Source organism: Phocoena phocoena, chromosome 6, assembly GCF_963924675.1.
Source record: "Phocoena phocoena chromosome 6, mPhoPho1.1, whole genome shotgun sequence".
Classification (NCBI taxonomy): Eukaryota; Metazoa; Chordata; class Mammalia; order Artiodactyla; family Phocoenidae; genus Phocoena; species Phocoena phocoena.
In genome coordinates, this window is record NC_089224.1 from 78653649 (window position 1) to 78673692 (window position 20044).

The window sequence follows — 20044 nt, forward strand, 5'->3', positions numbered from 1 at the left end:
ACAAGTAATCTGAAGATGATTTAAAGTAAACGGGAGGATGTGTGTAGGTTATATGCAAATACTACGACATTTTATATAAGGGACCTGAGCACCCTTGGATTTTGGTACTGTTTATGCTTTCAAGTTTTCTTCCATGTATATTGCTATGGTTTGAATGTCTGTGTGTCCCCTCCCTGCCATCCATGTGTTGAATTCTAAGTCCCAAAGGTAATGGTAGTAAGAGGTAGGGCCTTTGGGAAGTGATTAGGTCTTGAGAGCAGAGCCCTCCTGAATGAGATTAGCGCTTTTATAAAACAGAAAGATCCCTTGTCCGTTACACTATGTGAAGACACAGGTAGAAGGTGCTAACTATGAACCAGAAAGTGGGCTTTCACCAGAACTCAGCCATGCTGGAACCTTCATCCTAATCTCGGACTTCCCAGCCTCCAGAACTGTAAGAAATACATTTCTGCTGTTTATAAAGCCACCCAGTCTGAGGTATTTTGTTATAGCAGCCTGAATGGACTGACAGATATAGAGAGATATTTATTTACAACAATGGTGTCATACTGTAAATTCTGTTTGTAATCTGCTATTTTCACTTAATAGTTTGTGAATAGTTTCTCAAGTCAATAATAATCAAATTAACCAACATTGTTTTAATGATACTCTGTTCTGTACGTTTTTGGTGGTTTTTTTTGGCTGCGTTGGGTCTTCATTGCTGCTTGTGGGCTTTCTCTAGTTGTGGTGAGCAGGGGCTACTCTTCGTTGCGGTGCGTGGGCTTCTCAGGGCTTCTCATTGCAGTGGCTTCTCTTGTTGCAGAGCACAGGCTCTAGGCGCACAGGCTTCAGTAGTTGTGGCACCCAGGCCCAGCGGTTGTGGCTTGTGGGCTTTAGAGCACAAGCTCAGTAGTTATGGCACATGGGCTTAGTTGCTCCGCGGCATGTGGGATCTTCCCGGACCAGGGCTCGAACCATGTCCCCTGCATTGGCAGGCGGATTCTTAACCACTGTGCCACCAGGGAAGTCCCTGTTCTGTAATTTTAAAACTGATTATTGTTGGAATTTTAGTGTGTTCCCAACTTTCTGTTATCCTTGTGGCATATATATTTGAGTTCAAAGTTTTCTTGGCAAAGAAAGAGAAGAGATGGGAAGGAGTGAAGGGGAAATTATCTCACGTACCTCATAGCAAAACTTCCTAAAAATTATCTTTATCCCTCTCTACAAAATCCCATACTTTAAGGCAGCTGCTCCTCTCTTTTCTTTTTCTCATCTTGTCTCTGCAAATACCCACTCCCCTCCACTGCTAAACATTGGTTCCCTTCCCTCTTCCCATAAACCTTACTCTTTTTTCCTACTTAAAAATTATATCTTAACAGCTTTGTTAAGGTATAATTCACATACCATAAAATCCACTCTTTTATAAAACTGAGACATAATTCACATTCCATAAAACTCTGGAGTTTTTATTTTATTCACAGACTTGTGTAACCATCACCGCTGTCTGATTTCAGAACATTTTCATCACCCCCGAAAAGAACCTCCATCCCCATTAGTAGTCACTCCCCATCTTCCAGTCCCTCAGTCCCTGGCAACCACTATTCTACTTTTTGTTTCTGTGTATTTGCCTATTCTGGACATTTCATGTAAATGGAATCATATAACATCATACAAAGAAGCCTTTTATGACTGGCTTCTTTCACTTACCTTTTCGAGATTCCGTCATGCTGTATGTAGCATGTGTCAGTACTTCATTCCTTTTATCGCTAAATAATATTCCATTATGTATACCATATTATGTTTATCTGTTCATCAGTTGATGAACATTTGAATTGTTCCCACTTTTCTGGCTACTGTGAATAATGCTGCTGTATTTGTATACAAGCTTTTGTGTGAACATATGTCTTCATTTCTCTTGGGTATATACCTAGGAGTAGAATTTCTAAGTCATATGGTAACTCTATGTTTAACATTTTGAGGAACTGCGAGACTGTTTTTCCAAAGTGACTGCACCATTTTACAATGGCTCCAGCACTGTTTGAGGGTTGCACTTTCTCCACATCCATCCACCAGCATTTGTTATTGCCTTTTATCTTAGTGGGAATGAAGTGGTATCTCATTGTGGTTTTTATTTCTCTAATGACTAATGATGTTGAATATCTTTTCATGTGCTTATTAATCATTTGTATGTCTTCTTTGGAGAAATGTCTATTCAAGTTCTTTGCCCAGTTTTTAATTGGGTTATGTACTTTTTATTGTTGAGTTGTAAGAGTTCCTTGTATATTCTAATCAGAAGACTCTTATCAGATACACAATTTGCAAATATTTTCTCTCATTCTGTGAGTTGTCTTTTCACTTTCTTGATGGTCTCCCTTGAGGCACAAAGGTTTTCTCTGTTATCACTTGTGTTTTTGGTATCTTATCTACGAAAGCATCCCATCTTAATCTTAATCTAAGATAATGCATTTACTCCCGTGTTTTCTTCTGTAACTCTTAGCCTTGTGGCTCAGTTTAGCCTCTCTGATTTCTGCCTTTCTGCATATCTACTCCTTACCTCAATCAACACACAAAGGCTTGGGAAGTCCAACAGAGGAGCCTTCCTCTCAGAAAGGAAAGGAGGAAGAAAGAAGGTAAATACTTGCTTTTTAATTTTAATGTAATTTAACTTAACACAAAAGAATATATTTAATAGTGTCCCTTGCACATGTATTTATTAGACACTTGAATTTTTTCTTTTGTGTGTTGCCTGTTCATGTCCTTGAGCATGTGTGACTTGCCTGGCCCTTTACTGTACTCCACGTGAAGAGCTCTGATCCTGTGATCTAAATGAGTTACACTTTTAAAAATTGGTGGTATATGGGTTCAACTAAATGATGCAGAACTTATAGGCAGTGAGGGGTTTAGACTCATGGTAGGTAAGGAAAATGACAGGAATGATAAGGAAAAGAAGAGAAATGAATGAATTAGGAGAAATTAGGTAGGAGAAGTCTGAGCAAGTGAAGTCTTTTGGGACCTGAACTTGGTAGCACAGCAGACTAGAACTTGAGGAGGCCATTCTGCCATGGTCCAGCCAAGAGACCAGAGAAGCTTAGAATGGGCTCTGTGTAGAGAACTTGACCTTAACCTATCAGAAGTAAAACTGGGAAGAGAAGACTTTTTAGGGGACCCTCATAGTTAAAGTTTTGGCTAAAACTGGGCAGAATCTGGGCACTTCAGATCTGTACCCTGAGCTAGATAAATATTAAGAATATTTTTTTGCCTGGGGACTTCCCTGGTGGCGCAGTGGTTGAGAATCCGCCTGCCAATGCAGGGAATGTGGGTTCAAGCCCTGGTCCGGGAAGATCCCACATGCTGCGGAGCAACTAAGCCCATGTGCCGCAACTACTCACCCTGCACTCTAGAACCCGCGAGCTACAACTACTGAGCCTGCGTGCCACAACTACTGAAACCTGTGCGCCTAGAGCCCCTGCTCCTCAACAAGAGAAGCCACCGCAATGAGAAGCCCGCGCACTGCAAGGAAGAGTAGCCCCCGCTCGCCACAACTAGAGAAAGCTCGTGCGCAGCAGCGAAGACCCAATGCAGCCAAAAATAAATTAATTAATTTTTTTAAAAAAGGATATATTATGCCTCATGTTTGCCAAGCCTTATCTGATGTTGTGCTAGAATGATACAAAAAAGATAAAAACAGACCTCTACCCACCTTGAGAAGGAAGAGGCTGGCATCAGCCATACTAGTAGTCTGATGCCTAACTCGGTCTCTATTCAAGAAGCTCCAGTACAGTAGTGGAGAGAGTGAGGATCTTTAGCCCACAGCCGTCAGAGAGGGACAGAGGTATTCTGGGGCTCAGAGGAGGAGAAAAGGTGTCCAAGATGACATAGGCGTCAAATGATATAATACATTAAAATTTATTTTTCTTGCAAAATTATAGCTTATTGCTATGCATACGTGATACGTTATTTGTGATTTCCCCCCTCATCTGTAAACGTGCTGTAGCTGTGTCTAAGACATCTCTGTATCTCCTCAGTGCCTAGTACCCTTTCAGGCATCTTAGACGGTTTTTTCTTAGTTATGTCATTATTCATACATTTTTTTGTACTCAGGACTAGTCGTTATTTACTGCTAAGAAAGAGAAGGAGAAAATGCTGTCCCTGAGATTCCCCAGACCTTCAGATGTGGCATTTTGTTGCAAGTGGATGCATGACGAACTTAAAATGAAGGGGAACTCAAGAGCTGGACCAGTGCAATGCAGAAAATGTGCCCTGACGGGCTATATTATCCAGCTGCATCTTGACTCTGAATCTTTTTTCCTCTTGGGCTCTTCTCTATCTGAAAATGATATGGGTAAGGGCATGTCCCTGACTTCGGGAAGGTGACATTAGGTTCCCTTTCTTTCCCTCTCTCTCCAGGTACCAAGCTCTCCTGATGAAATGTGTTCTGCCCCACTGGGCTCCGGGGGCAGTGTCTGGTGCTGTTGATGCCCTTGTTCGAACTTTCCAGAATGGATAGTCCCCCAAAGCTGACTGGAGAGACCCTCATCGTCCACCACATCCCCCTGGTACACTGTCAAGTCCCAGACAGGCAATGCTGCGGAGGGGCAAGTGCAGGTAGCGGGAGCACAAGACCCAATCCCTTCTGCCCACCTGAGCTGGGCATCACCCAGCCTGATCAAGACCTGGGACAAGCCGACTCCCTGCTATACAACAGTCTGCATTCTGCTCCCGGGGGATCTGCGCGATCTGCAGACAGCACCAAGAACAGAGGTCGGGATGGAAGAGGCCCCGGGGCCCCTAAACGACACAATCCCTTTTTGCTGCAAGAGGGTATTGCTGAGCCAGGACTTGGTGACCTGTATGATGACAGCATTGGTGATAGTGCCACCCAGCAGTCCTTCCACCTGCACGGGGCTGGCCAGCCCACCTTCCATCCCTCCTCTTTCCAGCTGCCACCACCTGGCCCCAGAGTGGGCAGGCCATGGGAGGCAACACATAGTCGGGCTGGAGTGGTGGAGGGGCAGGAACAGGAGCCAGTGACCACCTTGGATGCCCAGCAGTGCAGCAGTAGCCACAGCTGCCGGCCAGAGCCGGAAGCAGAGACCATGGAGCTGGATGAGTACGGGGGCCCTGGTGGGAGTGGCAGCGGGGGTGGAGCCAGTGATACCTCTGGCTTTTCCTTTGACCAGGAGTGGAAGCTCAGTTCAGATGAATCCCCAAGGAACCCCAGATGCTCAGGCTCAGGCCCCCAGCACTGCCGCTGCAGTAGCACATCCAGTCAGTCCGAGGCGGCTGACCAGTCCATGGGCTGTGTGAGCGACTCCTCCTGCAACAGCTCAGACGGAGTGCTGGTCACCTTCAGCACCCTCTACAACAAGATGCACGGCAACTCCCACGCCAATCTCAACTCTGCCCCGCAATCTTGCAGCGACTCTTCCTTCTGCAGCCACTCAGACCCCAGCGCCTTCTACCTGGACCTGCAGCCCTCCCCAGCAGAGTCTAAGATGTCTTGTGAGTCCCACCACCCTGACAGTGGAGGGAGGGAAGGTGGCTATGGTTGTCCTCATGCCTCGTCTCCTGAGCTTGATGCCAACTGCAACTCCTACCGCTCGCACTGTGAGCCCTGCCCAGCTGTGGCTGACCTCACAGCCTGCTTCCAGAGCCAGGCCCGTCTTGTTGTGGCCACACAGAATTACTATAAACTTGTCACCTGTGACCTGTCCTCCCAATCATCCCCAAGCCCAGCTGGCTCTTCCATCACCAGCTGCTCAGAGGAACACACCAAGATAAGTCCTGCGCCAGGCCCTGGCCCAGACCCTGGCCCTAGCCAGCCCTCTGAGTATTACCTGTTCCAGAAGCCAGAAGTCCAGCCAGAGGAACAAGAAGCAGTGGGCTCCGAAGTGGAAGCACCTGCGCCCGTGGGCCCCACTGTGATCGAGGGGCAGGTGTACACTAATACTTCACCCCCCAACCTCAGCACTGGACGTCAGCGCTCTCGAAGCTACGACCGCGGCCTAGAGCGCAGCCCTCCTATCCGCCTGGGCTCACTGGAACGCATGTTGAGTTGCCCAGTACGCCTAAGTGAGGGCCCTGCAGCCCTGACTGAGCCTAGTTCCCCACCTCGGCGTGTCACCTCCTTTGCTGAACTCGCCAAGGGCCGGAAGAAAGCTGCAGGCTCTGGCTCCCCCCCACTGCGAGTGAGCGCTGGGGACTCCTCCCAGGAGTTCTCACCCATTCAGGAAGCCCAGCGAGATAGGGTGGGCCCACTAGATGAGGGCACTTACTGTAGCCATAGCCTACCACCCATGCCCTTGGGGCCGGGCCTGGACCTAGTTGGCCCAGAGCCCTGGTCCACCCAGGTCTGTCAGGGCCTCCAGTCCAGTGAGATGCCACCTGCTGGCCTCAGAGCTGCTGGGCAAGGCCCCCTGGCCCAGCTGATGGATCCAGGGCCTGCTCTCCCAGGGAGCCCAGCCAGCAGCCATACCCAGAGGGATGCAAGAGCTAGAGCTGACGGTAAGGAACCTAAAGGCTGGAGTATACCAGGGTGTGTGCATGGCCTCCTCAGTAGTAGGGCCCTGCCCACCACCGCACGCATACCATTAGAGGTTCCTCAGCCTAGATCAATCATCTTTCCAGTCCAGAGCATGTCCTATGGTTGTAATAGGGGGAAGGAGGATGGAGAATAAAAAATACACCAAGGAGATAAAATTAGCACAACTTAAGATTGATGTATCGGGAAAGGAAGTACTCAAAAGATTGTGATTCTAAGCCCGGATGACTGGAAATATGTTGATACATGGTTAGGGACTGTAAACACAGAAGTAGATTTACTGGAAAAGGAATAAGGCATGAGTTCCATTTTGGACATTAAGGAATTTGCAGTGTTTAAGGGAAATGTCCAACGGGCAAACCACCCTGGGTATCAGTAAGTTCATTCTTTGATCAGTGATTGTAGCCACTCTTCAAAGAACCTGAGACCTGACACTTAACCTTTAAGCCTCCCAGGCCAGCCCTCTCCCTATTTACTTTATTACACTTAAGTAATTATTTTTTAAAAGCTCTGTGTTAAGTGGGTGCTGGTGATAGATGAGAGGAACAATCTCTGTCCTTAAGGAATTCTGATGAAGGGTGGAAACAGAAAAGGAAACAAAATTAAAATGTAGAGATGGCAGTGTGTGGTACAAAATTAAAATGTAGAGATGGCGGTGTGTGGTACTAGTCTATGAGAGGGATAGCTAAACAGACCAAAGTGTCAGAGGAGTGCTAATACGGTTTACATTTAAGCACAGTCTAGAAAAATGATTAGGAATAGGCTTTGTGGAGACTCATAAAAAGAACATTCTAGGCTCATACAGTAGTCTATACAAAATCACAAAGGCACAGAATATCTTGATGCTTTCCAGAAACTGCAGATAATTTAATATAGCCATAGTGGAATGTGGATGGAACCATTAAAGGATTTTAATCAGGGAAGTGGCATTTTTTGGTTTGTTACAGCATAGTGGCATGTTTTGATTTGCATTTTAGAAAGATTTCTGATTGTTTGGGTGGAAGGTAGATTAGTAAGGATGTCTCCCTGGAGGTCAGGAGACCCCTGTGATCAGAGAGTCATTGGAATAAAAATAGTGGTTGAAGCTATGAGTGGATGAGAACATCCAGGGAGAATGTGTAGAGTTATAAAGGGAATGATGGACGGAGCCCTGGGGATACAGTGATTTAAGGTTGAGCAGAGCAACCCTCAAAGGAGGCTGAGAAAAATTAGCCAAGAAAATAGAGGGAAAACCAGGAGAGGGTGAAGTCACAGGAGCCAAAGGAGGAGAACGTTTCAAAAAGAGTTAGTTCAACAAATGAGCTCTGAAAAGAAATCACTAGGATTAAGGCTGAAGAATCCCAAGAGCAGCATTTGGGAGTGGCCAGCGTAGAAGCCAGATCTCAGAAGGTTTGGAAGGAAAGGGGAGATAAAGCAAGGGGAAAGGTCGATAAAGGGGAATTGGCTGTCTGTAGCCTTAGGTTGGTCTGTTGGCTTCTCAAAGGAAAAGGGTTAAAAAAAATCATAAATGGTGTTATCTCTGCTGTTAGGGAGATCACAGTCTATCAGAAGACTTCACACTCCTAAACATACACAGAGGAGGTGCCCTTGGGGAAGGGATGCAGGAGGGTCTCTAGGGAAGAGGGGGGTCAGAAACAGCAGGGATTGGTCAGAGTGCTTTGGAACCCACGCTCTTCTGAGATTGCAGTGTCTGGTGGGTGATATCTAGGCACAGGGCTTGCAGTCTGAGGGCAAGAGCAGCCCTGGTCAGAGATGGGAGGAGAGGCCTTAAAAGTGTTTTTGCTATCAGGTAAGAATTTTCATATTGAGATGCTGTTTTGTTCCATAAGTCTCCAGTGACTTACCACAGGGCTTTTTTCTTGATTCTGTACGACTTTTTTTTTATATCAAAAAATGATGACAAAAGAAGTGAGATCTCTTTGAGATTCTGAGCAGCAGAATCAAGATTCAAAAGGGTTTTACCAAGTCGGGAAAGAACGTTTTGTTCTTTCAGGGACCAATATGAACTTTGATAATGTAAGCTGTACTTGAGTTGATTTGGGATATTTAATTGATTGCAAACTCAGGAATGAGTCAGCAGTTTGGAAGGGCTTCCAAAAAGTTAAAATGGTTGGATTCATTTAGAGACTCTAGAAGGGAGGAGTTGATAGTCCCCCTCACCCTTGTGAACCACTTAGAGCCCTCCTGGAAGTTCTGGACACTCCATTTTAAGAGGGAACGGAGGGGCTGGGGCTGTGTCGCCCACAGAAGAACAGACTTGGGTGAATGTGGTCTCTATCTCCAATTTTCTCAAGGGCTGTCACATAGAAAATGAGAAAACTTATTCCCTGTATTCCCTGAGGGTAGAACTGATACCCACTCCCCACAGTAGACACCCCTCCCCCTTCCCTGATCTTACTGCCTGAGAACTTAGCAGGGAGGATTTTTAAAAGAGTAGGAGTAGATAGTCTAATTCAGACATACTCTACATAGCATGTACAGTAAAGCTGGGATTGGGAGGGCCTACTCTGATAGCCAGCGTCAGCTCAGTCTTGAAATTTGGTATTTAAGTAAGTGGAGAGGATGAAGACATTCCCAGTAGGAAAAGCAGTGTGCTTAAAGATGGGAATGGAGGGGGGAAGAGTGGTGTCAATGAGCATGGCAGGTGTGGACGTTTGAGGGGAGAGCACCTAATTTGTGGCAGGTGTGGACACCTACCTGACTGAGAAGATTAGACTTTGTTCTGTGGGCAGTAGCGCCACAGGAAATAAAATACTTCCTAAAGCTGGTATATGTGAGAAGATTTGGATGCAGTGAGCCTATAGTGAACCGAGGGTGACAGTGAGGCTTCATTCATTTAACGAATCTTTATTCAGTACCCACCATGCACCAGGGTCTGTTCTAGGCACTGGGGATACAGCAGTAAACAATTTAAAAATCCCTGCTTTTCTGGAGCCCTTATAAGGAGTAATGGACAATAAACAAATAAGATAATTTCTGATAGTGAAAAATGGCTAAAAAGAAAATAAAACAGGGTGATGAGAGCATGACTTGCCAGAGGGAGTGGGGTGGTCAGAGAAGGGCTTAATGAAGTGATGCTTGAGCTGATGCCTGAATGATGAGACAATTTCAGCGAGAACAAAAGGCCCCGAGATGTTAATGAACTTGGCATGTTGAAGGACAGAAGAAGGTATTGCTGGAGCATAGTGAGCCAGGGAGAATGACAAGGGTTGTTCTCTGATCACTGACTGGGAATAGCAGGAGGGTATAGTCTGAAAATGTCCACTGAGAGTGGTTCTGAAACATCTCCTTTACAGGGTGTGTTCACCATCCCCTTAAGACTCGCTGAAGTAAATAAATGGGGAAAGATGAGGAATAGGAAAATCCAGCCTGATATCATTTCAGGTGTAGTGCAATGTGGTAAAGAGAACATTAGCCCCGAAGTCAAACTCTGACTTAGGCAGAATTCTAGCTCTGCAGCTTTCTAGTTGTGTGACCTTGGGCGAATGACTTAATCTCTAAATTTCCAATACCCAGATCTTTCAAGTATGGATACTAATTCCTTGCTCAGAACTGTGGAGCCAGGGGTGCCAATGAACCACACCCAGGGTTTCAGGTGGTATGGATGCCTATAGCGCCACCTTGTGTTCTTTTACATGTTTACAGTGTGTGCAGTGTTTCATTAGCTGCACAGCCCATACACAAAGACTTTCCCTCTGTGCAGTGTCCTGTTGTGTGAGTGAGTCCCGTGTTTTGGAGTGAGACCCATGTTTTGAGGGACACTGACTAGAAGATTGGCTGAAAGAACAGGAGAGGACCACTCCTGGGGAACACACCTCTATGTAGAGGGAGCAGATGTGGACTCTGGGGCTCCAATACCAGGATCATGAAAGAGTGGGAGTAGGGTGGATAGGTGACAGGGGGGCTGATTCTAGCTGCAAGTAAAGAAATATTTTATTGTGGTTAGATTTGCTCAAAAATGAAATGTGTCGGCTCTAGTGGAGACAGGGGATGATGGGCGAAAGCTTGAAGTAAATTAACATCTTGACCCTGAAAATATATTACTAACTCCAAGTCTTTAGGCCTCAGAAACAGAGAAAATGATGGTTCTGCCATTGGCAGAAATGGAAATCATCAGGAGAATGAATGAGGTGTTTTAAAATGGCAAATTTTAAATGAAAGCAGAACCCTAAAGCAGAATGATCTAGAGATCAAGAAGAAGGTTGGGGCTAAAGCCATGGGTTCAGGAGTTGCCTGTACGACTGTCTGAACGTGAACAAGGCAGGGAAGAAAGTGTAGAGTGAAATATAAGAATTGAGCCTTAAGATATGCCCATCTTTGAAGTCAAGAAAATGAAGAAGGGCTGAACAGTCAAGAGGTACAAGACAGGTCAATGTCATAAAAACACTAGGAAAAGTTTTACAAAAGACGGGAGGAGCACATTCCACAAACTTGAATTACCCCTACCCCATTCAATTCCTTCAGCCCAGGTCCTACCCCTCTCATCCCCTTTCCCCAGGGAGCGTCATCTCCTGCTTCTTGTCTTCCCCTCACGTGAGTTCAGTGTTCATCTGATTCCTTCTCCATCCCTGTTGCCGCAGGGGGTGGTGCTGAGAGCCGACCAGTCCTTCGCTACAGCAAGGAGCAGAGGCCAACCACGCTGCCCATCCAGCCCTTCGTGTTCCAGCACCACTTCCCCAAGCAGCTGGCCAAGTCCCGGGCGCTCCACAGCCTCTCCCAGCTCTACAGCCTCTCGGGCTGCACCCGTGCACCGCAGCGTGCCCCCCTGGCTGCCCCCACTGCTCAGGTCCCAGCGCACGCTCCTTCAGGGGACTCTCAGGCAGCCAGCAGCGGAGGTGCCAGGAAAGCTGGGCCTGAGCCACAAACCTCACGGCCGTCACCCCTGGGCAGCTACTCCCCCATCCGGAGTGCCGGCCCCTTTGGGCCCAGCACTGACTCTTCTGCCTCCACTTCGTGCTCCCCTCCCCCAGAGCAGACCACAGCCACAGAAAGCCCACCTCCATGGGGCCGCTCCTGTCCTCCTGCCGTCCGGCCTGCCACCTCCCAGCAGCCACAAAAGGAGCATCAGAAGATACTGACCTTGGCTGAGTACCGACTCCATGGAACAGGAAGCTTGCCTCCTCTGGGCTCCTGGAGATCTAGCCTCAGCCGGGCAGAGAGCCTGGCCCGGGGAGGTGGTGAGGGCAGCATGGCTTCCAGGCCCAATAATGGTATGAGGTTCAGTGCCTGCCCCCCACCCCACCCCAAGCAAGCTACCTCCCCACTGAATGGTTTCTTATACTCCAGCTTGGGGTCAGAGGTTACAGTGTTTGCATCTGTGGCTAACATTCCCAACCCTCATGTTTTATATGGGCCCACTGGGTGGGTATGAAATGCTGTCTTCTAACTATTTCCTGTCTCTTTTGCTAATCTGTTCTGCTTTCAGCCAACCATCTATCCCCTCAAGCACTCAAGTGGAGGGAATACAGGAGGAAGAACCCTCTAGGGCCACCTGGTTTGTCAGGGAGCCTAGACCGAAGGCCACAGGATGGTCGACTGGCCCGAAGGAACCCCATCTTTGAGTTCCCTGGCTCCCTCAGTGCTGCTGGCCATCTGAACTGCCGGCTGAATGGTGTGTGGGCCAGATCCCCAGTAAACCCAGGGCAGGCTCTGCCATAGCTGGGAGGGGCTAGAGAAGGGGTCAGTCCCAAAAATCACATGGCTCAGAGGGTATGAGGCACTGAACTGAGGTGCAACTCAGAAAGAGAATTGCTTGGGATTGATTTTTTCTCTTCTTTTCAGGTCAAGTAGTGAAGCCGTTACCACTGACCTGCCCTGACTTCCAAGACCCCTTTTCCTTGACTGAGAAGCCTCCAGCTGAGTTCTGTCTGTCCCCAGATGGCAACTCAGAGGCCGTTTCCATTGACCTTCTTCAGAAAAAAGGTGAATATTACTCCTAGCTCCGGATGGGAAATCTGCTATCACTACCTATTTGTGCCTGTTGCCCTACTATCTAGCCCTTCGGAATATTTCCCTGTTTTAGAACTCCAAGTGCTGGGAGGGAATTAGAGAGCACAGGTACTGGGGCAAGAGGCAGAAGTCTTTGTACTGTGGATCGTGAGTATTTGCAAGTGAGCAAGGATCCTTTATCAGATGCTTAAGAATCAGGTTTTAGTTTCCTCCCTCAGGGAGCTAAGTATAGTGAGGGAGACTCTCATGTGCTATACTCGGGGAGCTCAAGTGCTACAAGCTCTAGCGGTTTGGGTAAACATGATGGTAACATCTAATAAGGTAAGGACTGACAAGGAACCAGTCTATCTAGCAGACCTGTTTAAGTGAGATGATGGGGAGAGGATTGAGCATAACTGCGGGCCTTAGAGAAGCAGCCTGTGAAAGGGAGAAAGATGAAGCTAAAGTCCCTCGCAGAGGCAGAGTGGGGGACTCAGAGTTTAGGGAGAGGGAAGAACCTTAGGCAAGAAGGGGAATAGCCACATTCCTCCAAGTTGGAAAGGGATTAAGAGAGGGCAGGTGGGAAGGAAGATAGTTGTAATGTAGTTCTGTCTTTTGGATGGACAGGGAAGTTGAATTCATCACCAGTGGCCTCTGTTCTCTGTGTGAAGTAGAGCCAAGGGCTTGAGAGAGGGGTCAAGATTTGGCAAGGCAACTTGAGAGCATAGCAAAGAGTGCTACAAGGCACACATCAAAGAAGTGCCTCTCCCAGGCACTGGTGTGAGTAGCGCTGGACTTTCTCCAACAACAGCCAATAGCCTGGTTTCTCAGAGTGGAGAGGACAGATGGTTAGAGTGATCTAGGTCTGGAGCAAGAGGGCAAGGAAGTGAGGATGTTGAGTGTCTTGACAATGGAATCATTGAGGTGGGTCTGGGCAGGGAGGTGAAAACAGGAGGGGCTTGAGAACCGGGCAAAAATAGGAAGAGGCCAGGGCCTGCTGTATGTGCAGGGACAGAGAGAGTGAGTGAGTGTGTGTGTGTGTGTGTGTGTGTGTGTGTGTGTGGAAGCCCTTCCCTCTTCCCACTGAGGGCTCAGTCCCAGCTGAGTTGCCCAGGGACTTGATTAGGGACCCATCACATCAAATTCTCACTTGCAGGGCTGGTGAAAGCTATTAACACGGCTGTAGACCTCATTGTGGCCCATTTTGGCACAAGCCGGGATCCTGGGGTAAAGGTAAGCAAGAAACTGTGGAGAGCTGAGCTCTACCCTGCTGACCCTCACCTATTCTCTGCTACCACCTGCCCTTGCTCCCTTGCCTCTAGAACTCAGAGTTGGGTACTTAGAGATGGGGATCGCAAGAGAAGCACCGTAAGGACTAAGAGAGTCAGAGAGGACCAAGGTCAGGCTCTAGATGATTCCCTGTACTTCCCTACCGCATCCACAGGCAAAGCTGGGGAATAGTTCTGTGAGCCCCAATGTAGGCCACCTGGTTCTGAAGTACTTGTGCCCTGCGGTCCGGGCGGTGTTGGAGGACGGGCTCAAGGCCTTTGTGCTGGATGTCATCATCGGGCAACGGAAAAACACCCCGTGGAGTGTGGTTGAGGCTTCCACACAGCTAGGTAAGTGCTGGCTGGCAAGATAGGGACCCCAGGCTGAATTTTAGGGTTCCAGGATTGGGCACGTGACCTCCAACTCTGGCTTCCTCCCAGGCCCATCCACCAAGGTTTTGCACGGCCTGTACAACAAAGTCAGCCAATTCCCAGAGCTCACCAGTCATACCATGCGCTTCAACGCCTTCATCCTCGGCCTGCTCAAGTGAGTGTGTGGAAGTCTACAAACCACCGGTCCCCTCCCCTGGGCTCTGGCACCTCCGAAGAACCAGCTTCCTAGACTGGGTCAGAAAGGGTGGATCTGCAGGATCTTTGGCCAGGGCCCAGGCTCACTTTCTCCCCACCTAGCTACAGTCTCTCTCAGTAGGTCACTGGTCTCCCACCAGACCCATCAGTCTCTGGCACTGATCACCAACATGGTCTTCTGCTTTTACAAATCCATAATCTGGCTCATTTGGAAATTAACCTGGTTCTCAGTTTCTTTGGATATTGTAACCCTGATCCTGTCCATTCCAGCACTGCTTCCAAATCCTGCTTGACCCAGTTCACCTTGGCACCCACATCACAGTATCCTTCTTTTCTCAAGTATGGGCCGAGGTCATCCCCTTTGGTCCTGAGCTATCCTGTCCTCTCATTCAGCAGCTGCCCTGACTTCCTGGGTCACGGGCAAGCCAACTCCATTCTAAGAGGAAGTGATTGGCTTGTGAATCACATGTTAACCAGGTAGCATCACTGCCATAGCAGGGAGATGTTCACCTATACCTCTGCCCTGTGCGTGACCCCCCCCCCCATATCTGTCTTCTTTGTATCTTATCATCTGGCTATATCCACACAAGACTCAACTCTCTTCACCTATCTCCCTACAGCATCCGGTCCCTGGAGTTCTGGTTTAATCACCTCTATAACCATGAAGGTAATGCTCAGAACCCTGCTCTGTCTTGCAAACTCAACAGAGGCCAGACCTCGGAGGATCAAAAGAGGGAGGCACAGCTGTCTTTTCAGATGCTAGAAGTGGGGAGGAGAACCACACAAGCTTTCATCCTCAAGGCTTGGGCTTCTACCCAAGTCCTCTCCCAGCCTCTGCTTGTGTTAGAGCCTTGGAGTCAGCGGGATACTCAGGCAATCTGGGAGTCAGGGTGGCAGGAACCTCTGTTCTCTGAACTCACGGCTGCCACTTAAGACTGTGGAGCTTCTGCACTGCACAACCTCAGAAGGCATCGTTTACACTGTAGGGCATCTAAGTGGCAGGGCACACAGCCTGTGCAGATATACACAGTGACTCCACCCACGTTGCCTTTCACAGGCCCACCCCAGGCCGGGCTCTGCTTCTCTGTGTGGCTCAGTCCCTCTCTCTTTCTCCCCTAGATATCATCCAGACCCACTACCAGCCGTGGGGTTTCCTGAACGCGGCGCATACGGTGTGCCCTGGCCTCTTGGAGGAACTGCTGCTGCTGCTCCAGCCCCTGGCCCTCCTGCCCTTCAGCCTCGACCTACTGTTCCAGCACCGGCTGTTGCAGAGTGGCCAGCGGCAGCGGCAGCACAAGGAGCTGCTGCGGGTGTCCCAGGACTTGCTGCTGTCCGCCCACTCGACACTGCAGCTGGCCCGCTCCCGGGGCCAGGAGGGCCCTGGAGACATGGACGGGGCAGCCCGTGGGGAGCGGGTGAAGGGTGTGGGTGCCCCAGAAGGTGGAGAAGATGAGGAAGAAGAGAAGGAGACAGAGGCAGCTGAGAGCTCAGGGCGTGGCAGGTGGGCCCGAAGTGGGCAGGCTGGCTGGTGGTACCAGCTCATGCAGAGCTCCCAGGTCTACATCGATGGCTCCACTGAGGGCTCTAGGTTCCCCCGGGGTGGCAGCAATAGCAGCAGTGGCAGCAGCAGTGAGAAAAAGAAAGGGACAGGAGGTGGGGGGCCACCCCCCCGAGAGGGAGTCGTGGAGGGAGCTGAGGCCTGCCCTGCCCCTGAGGAGACCCTTGGCCGGGAGAGGGGCTGGCCCTTCTGGATGGGGAGCCCCCCTGATTCTGTACTGGCTGAGCTGAGGCGTAGCCGGGAGAGGGAGGGGCCCACTGCCCCCCCAGCAGAAAATGAGGAAGGAGCCTTAGAGCCTTCACCCGGGGTCATCAAGTGGGGACACCTCTTCGGGTCCCGAAAGGCTCAGCGGGAGGCCCGCCCCACAAACAGGTAAGAGACAGCCCCTGGTGTAGACAGATGGGCGGGGGTGCCTGCTCTAAGCCAGGGCACAGACAGAGCCAGAGCCCGGCCGCTATCCCCTAGGCTACCCTCGGACTGGCTCAGCCTGGACAAGTCCATGTTCCAGCTAGTGGCGCAAACAGTGGGTGCCCGCCGGGAGCCAGAGCCCAAGGAGAGCCTGCAGGAGCCACAGTCTCCAGCCCTGCCTTCCAGCACTCCATGGTGAGCCCTGGGAGACAGAGGGATTTGGGGGCTGGGTTTGGCTCTGGGTGGGGTTTCTCTGACCTCCATTTGTTGTTTCCCCAGCGAGGTGAAGGCACTGTGCCACCATCTGGCCACAGGCCCTGGACAGCTGAGCTTCCACAAGGGAGACATCCTGCGGGTGCTGGGGCCAGCCGGAGGAGACTGGCTGCGCTGCAGCCGTGGCCCTGACACTGGCCTGGTGCCTCTGGCCTATGTGACTTTGACCCCAACTCCAAGTCCAACCCCTGGAAGCAGCCAAAACTGAGGCCCTGTGCATGCTGGTGGCCTCAGGGACCCTCACAACCCCTAGACTCGTAGCCTGAGAGCCCTTCCCAAGCCCTCTGGCCTGGTTACAGAGAGTAGACCGAGAGCTGGGGGCCGCATACCCCTGTGCTCAGTATCAATTACTCCCCCTTAACTGTCCCAGTGACCTCGTCCAGATCTCCCCCCAGGAAAGGAGGGAAGGGACGCAGCACTGGGCTGCCAGAATTTCCCCCGCCCATCTTGGCCAGCCCTCCCATGGGTACAGACAGGCATGTCCCTGTGGAGGGAGGTGACCAGAAGGCCCGTTTGTGGGGGTCCCTAGGCCAGCTGGTGAGAAGGATGGGTGACAGTATTGGGGCCAGTTCCCTGAGCCCCCAGCTGTAAGTAGGCTGTGGCCAGTGCCTGGTGGTCAGAGGAGGGAGGAGGAGCCCAGGCTCTGTTTATGTATTTATTTATTTATTTATTACGCCTATTAATAAAAAAGGTGCTCGGCCTCCAAACCATTCTCTCTTTGTGCCTTCTCCCACCCTCCAGACCATCTTTCTTCTTTGCAAAAGGATGGCTGGGATAGGATGAAAAGGAAAGAGAGAACTTGAAGTCTAGGTACCTACGCCAGGAGCTGCTTCTGGATGGTGCTGAGGCCCAGAGCATCATGGGTGAGATGCCCATATGTGCGGCCAAACTGGAACTTATACCCTGTGTGGCCAAAAGATTCTGTCATTTGTAGCCAGAGGCATAGAAGAGTTATTTCTCAGCCAGTTGCCTAGAACCTCCAAGTTATACTTCAAAATCTGGTCCTAACTACTCCCTAGGAGCTACATCAGTTTCCTTTTCTGCCCAGTGATAAAGCTGACCCAAGGTCCCCCCATATCTACTAGTTCCAAGCCCTAAACCACCTCCACCTATCTCTCTCTCTCTCTCTCTCTCTCTCTCTCTCACACACACACACACACACACACACACACACACAAATATTCCAGTCCCCAAAGCCTCCCTCTGGGGGCTGTCCTCACCTGGCACATAGCCCCCATATTTAGGTACAAGGCCCAGGTTCTGAGGGTAGGTCCTGGAAAGTGAGGGGAGATGTTTAGGATCCTTCTGGGATCTGCCCCCTGACTTCATCTGTCCAAATTCCTGCAGTGCCTGGTTGCTGAGCACAGGAAAGCTGGAACCGAAGAGGAAGCGAGCACGGGGCACATAACCAGTGAAGCCTAGGGGAGGGGGATACTAAGTCAGTACCTCCTGGGCACCTCCCCAGGCCTTTGGTCATTACCCACTTCCTCTCACCTGACATGAAGAACTTGCGAGGATCTCTGTCATCCATGGAATAAGGGGAAGCCTTCTGAGGAGAAGTTGATAGAAGAAAAACAGGGCTATCAAGTTCAGCCCCTGAGCTGTAACACAAGCTCCCAGGGAGGTGAGGCTGGCGGTCTAGCCCACATCCCCTGTCCCACAGCCATGCTACACATGGCCACCCCAGACCTGGCCACGCAGAGGTAAGGCTCCCCACTCCCGCCTCGTACTCCCCATCAGCCTTCTCGGTCTCACTTGTTGCGCCTCCTGCCCCAGCTCTGGCTCCTTTTCCGTCTCTAGCTCTGCCTCCAGCTTTGGCTCTTGGTCTCTCTCCACGTCTTTCTCTCCCGTGGCCTCCTTTGGCAGCTCCTGACTCCTCTGTCGCCCATACCGCTGGGTGAAATCATTCAGAGCCTCAGCCCAGACCTGGCTGCTGTTCTTGGCAAAGATGAACTGTGCCTGGGGTACAAAACCTAGGTAGGCAGGGGGCAAGGACGATTTGTTAGTGTGTGGGACCCATGTTCTGGGATGGGGGGTACCTGTTCATACCTGTGTACATACCTGTGTACCCAGGGATCATGCTGGAGCTGAGCCTTTCGTGTCCACGCCTGACAGGCAGGCTTTTCCTGGGACCCTCGGGAGATCTTGGAGGCCGGATGGGAGGCAGAAGTGTGCGGTGGGAAGGGGGCCGGGCTAGGCCAGGAGAGCCGCGAAGTAGCTGCCCAGTCATCTGCCCATAGGTCTGGCCCATGCTGAACCGAAGTAGCGGGCAGTGTCCAGTGTACCTGTAGCACAAGTCTCACCCACTCACCTCCAGAATCCCCGGCCTCACCATCCCCAGAGGCAGAAGCAGAGACCTCTGAAGCCCTGATCTCTTCTGGACTCAGCTGTGTATATATTTGGAGCAGGCGTTTCTTAGTTCTCTGTCTGGGTTTTCAACCCTTCCCCTCTGCTGCTACCCTGTTACCATGGAGAGCACAACACAAAGCTTCATAGCAGGCCCGGCTACTACTGTTCTCTTGCTTTTCCTTTTCCATCCAACATCATAGACATCCCGGCCATAAGCCTCCCATACCAGAATGTCCACCTGGCCCCCAAGGCCGAGGTGGCACAACTCTGCCACCTTTTACAGCCTTTTACACCCCTGTTCCCAGAAGCAAACACGTGTGCTCTGGGTAGAAGTCTTACCCTGGGATATAATGAGGGTTCTGAGGGTTCAGCCCTGGTATGAAGGTGCTAGCCATAGCCGTGGGAACCCAGGCAAAGTTCCCTTCGTTTCTCTGAGCCGTTTCTCTGAGCTGAGCTCCTGGGCTGTGTGTGCTGACTGTGTCAAGGGCTGGGAGGCCGAGCCAGAGGCAGGAGGTGGGGCTCCGGGAGGAGAGAGGGGTTGGGGCACTAGTGTGATGGCTGTCAGGGCCCGGGCCGCAGGGGAGTAGAGGCTCACTGGTCCGTCCACTCCGGATCAAGGGCAGCCCTGCCACCTGGGGGCAGGGAGAAGGCCGCGTACAGCCTCGCCACTGCAGAACCAAAGGAAGCCCTGAAGTGGCAGGTGGGGGAGCAAAAACTGACAGGCCCATTGAGCTCTGTCTCGAAAGAGGGCCCTTCCTTCTTAAGCCCCTCTCTGAGCACCTGCCTGAGGAGATGTGGATTCTACTCTCTGTGAGTCTTGGTTGAAGGTGATGGAATTCCTAGGAAAGCCCAGCGGGGAGGTGATAGGGAGAAAAGGAACCTAAAGACCTCTAGGCGGTGACATTGTTTATTTTCAGTAACGTAAGGACAAGAATTACTACCATAATCCGGATCATCATCCATTCAACAAATATGCCCTGCTCTGCCAGGCACGCTCTACAGTGGCAGAAAGTGCAGAGGAGTAGGAGACAGCGTGGCTGTGCTCCACGTGCCTATGGGCAAGTCAGTTAGTACCTCTGAACCCTACTATCCTCATTTATAAAATGCAGGTGCTACTATTCACCCTGCTACTGTTGTGAGGCTCAGATTAAT

General features: G+C 50.4%; 2 protein-coding genes across 2 annotated transcripts in view; one reads left to right on the plus strand and one right to left on the minus strand.

Annotated features, from left to right (window-relative positions):
* Nucleotides 1–17250, plus strand: part of RUSC2 (RUN and SH3 domain containing 2) — a 60001-nt gene extending 42751 nt beyond the window's left edge. The window contains exons 2-12 of the mRNA XM_065878515.1: nucleotides 4387–6483; nucleotides 11101–11730; nucleotides 11946–12131; nucleotides 12302–12442; nucleotides 13605–13681; nucleotides 13893–14067; nucleotides 14158–14263; nucleotides 14925–14971; nucleotides 15424–16234; nucleotides 16328–16465; nucleotides 16550–17250. Of these exons, the coding sequence (XP_065734587.1) occupies nucleotides 4455–6483; nucleotides 11101–11730; nucleotides 11946–12131; nucleotides 12302–12442; nucleotides 13605–13681; nucleotides 13893–14067; nucleotides 14158–14263; nucleotides 14925–14971; nucleotides 15424–16234; nucleotides 16328–16465; nucleotides 16550–16751 (4542 nt within the window). The 5' untranslated portion in view covers nucleotides 4387–4454 and the 3' untranslated portion in view covers nucleotides 16752–17250. The remainder of the gene's footprint in view (nucleotides 1–4386; nucleotides 6484–11100; nucleotides 11731–11945; nucleotides 12132–12301; nucleotides 12443–13604; nucleotides 13682–13892; nucleotides 14068–14157; nucleotides 14264–14924; nucleotides 14972–15423; nucleotides 16235–16327; nucleotides 16466–16549) is intronic.
* CIMIP2B (ciliary microtubule inner protein 2B) lies at nucleotides 17186–19323 on the minus strand. Its single transcript, XM_065878516.1, has 6 exons — nucleotides 19232–19323; nucleotides 18605–18828; nucleotides 18299–18516; nucleotides 18038–18089; nucleotides 17764–17961; nucleotides 17186–17446 (listed from the first exon to the last, which is right to left on the minus strand). The coding sequence occupies exons 1-6, from the start codon at nucleotides 19285–19287 to the stop codon at nucleotides 17358–17360; spliced, it is 837 nt and encodes a 278-aa protein (XP_065734588.1). The 5' UTR covers nucleotides 19288–19323; the 3' UTR covers nucleotides 17186–17357.
* Between the last annotated feature and the right edge of the window lie 721 nt (nucleotides 19324–20044).

Excerpts from the sequence above, each read along its gene's own strand:
- CIMIP2B (XM_065878516.1), bottom strand. The coding sequence starts at position 19,287 with ATGGCTAGCACCTTCATACCAGGGCTGAACCCTCAGAACCCTCATTAT. Across the intron at positions 18,829-19,231 it reads AACCCTCATTATATCCCAGG|GTACACTGGACACTGCCCGC; the intron begins GTAAGACTTCTA and ends CTTGTGCTACAG. Across the intron at positions 18,090-18,298 it reads TGGGGCAGGAGGCGCAACAA|GCTTCCCCTTATTCCATGGA; the intron begins GTGAGACCGAGA and ends TCTCCTCAGAAG.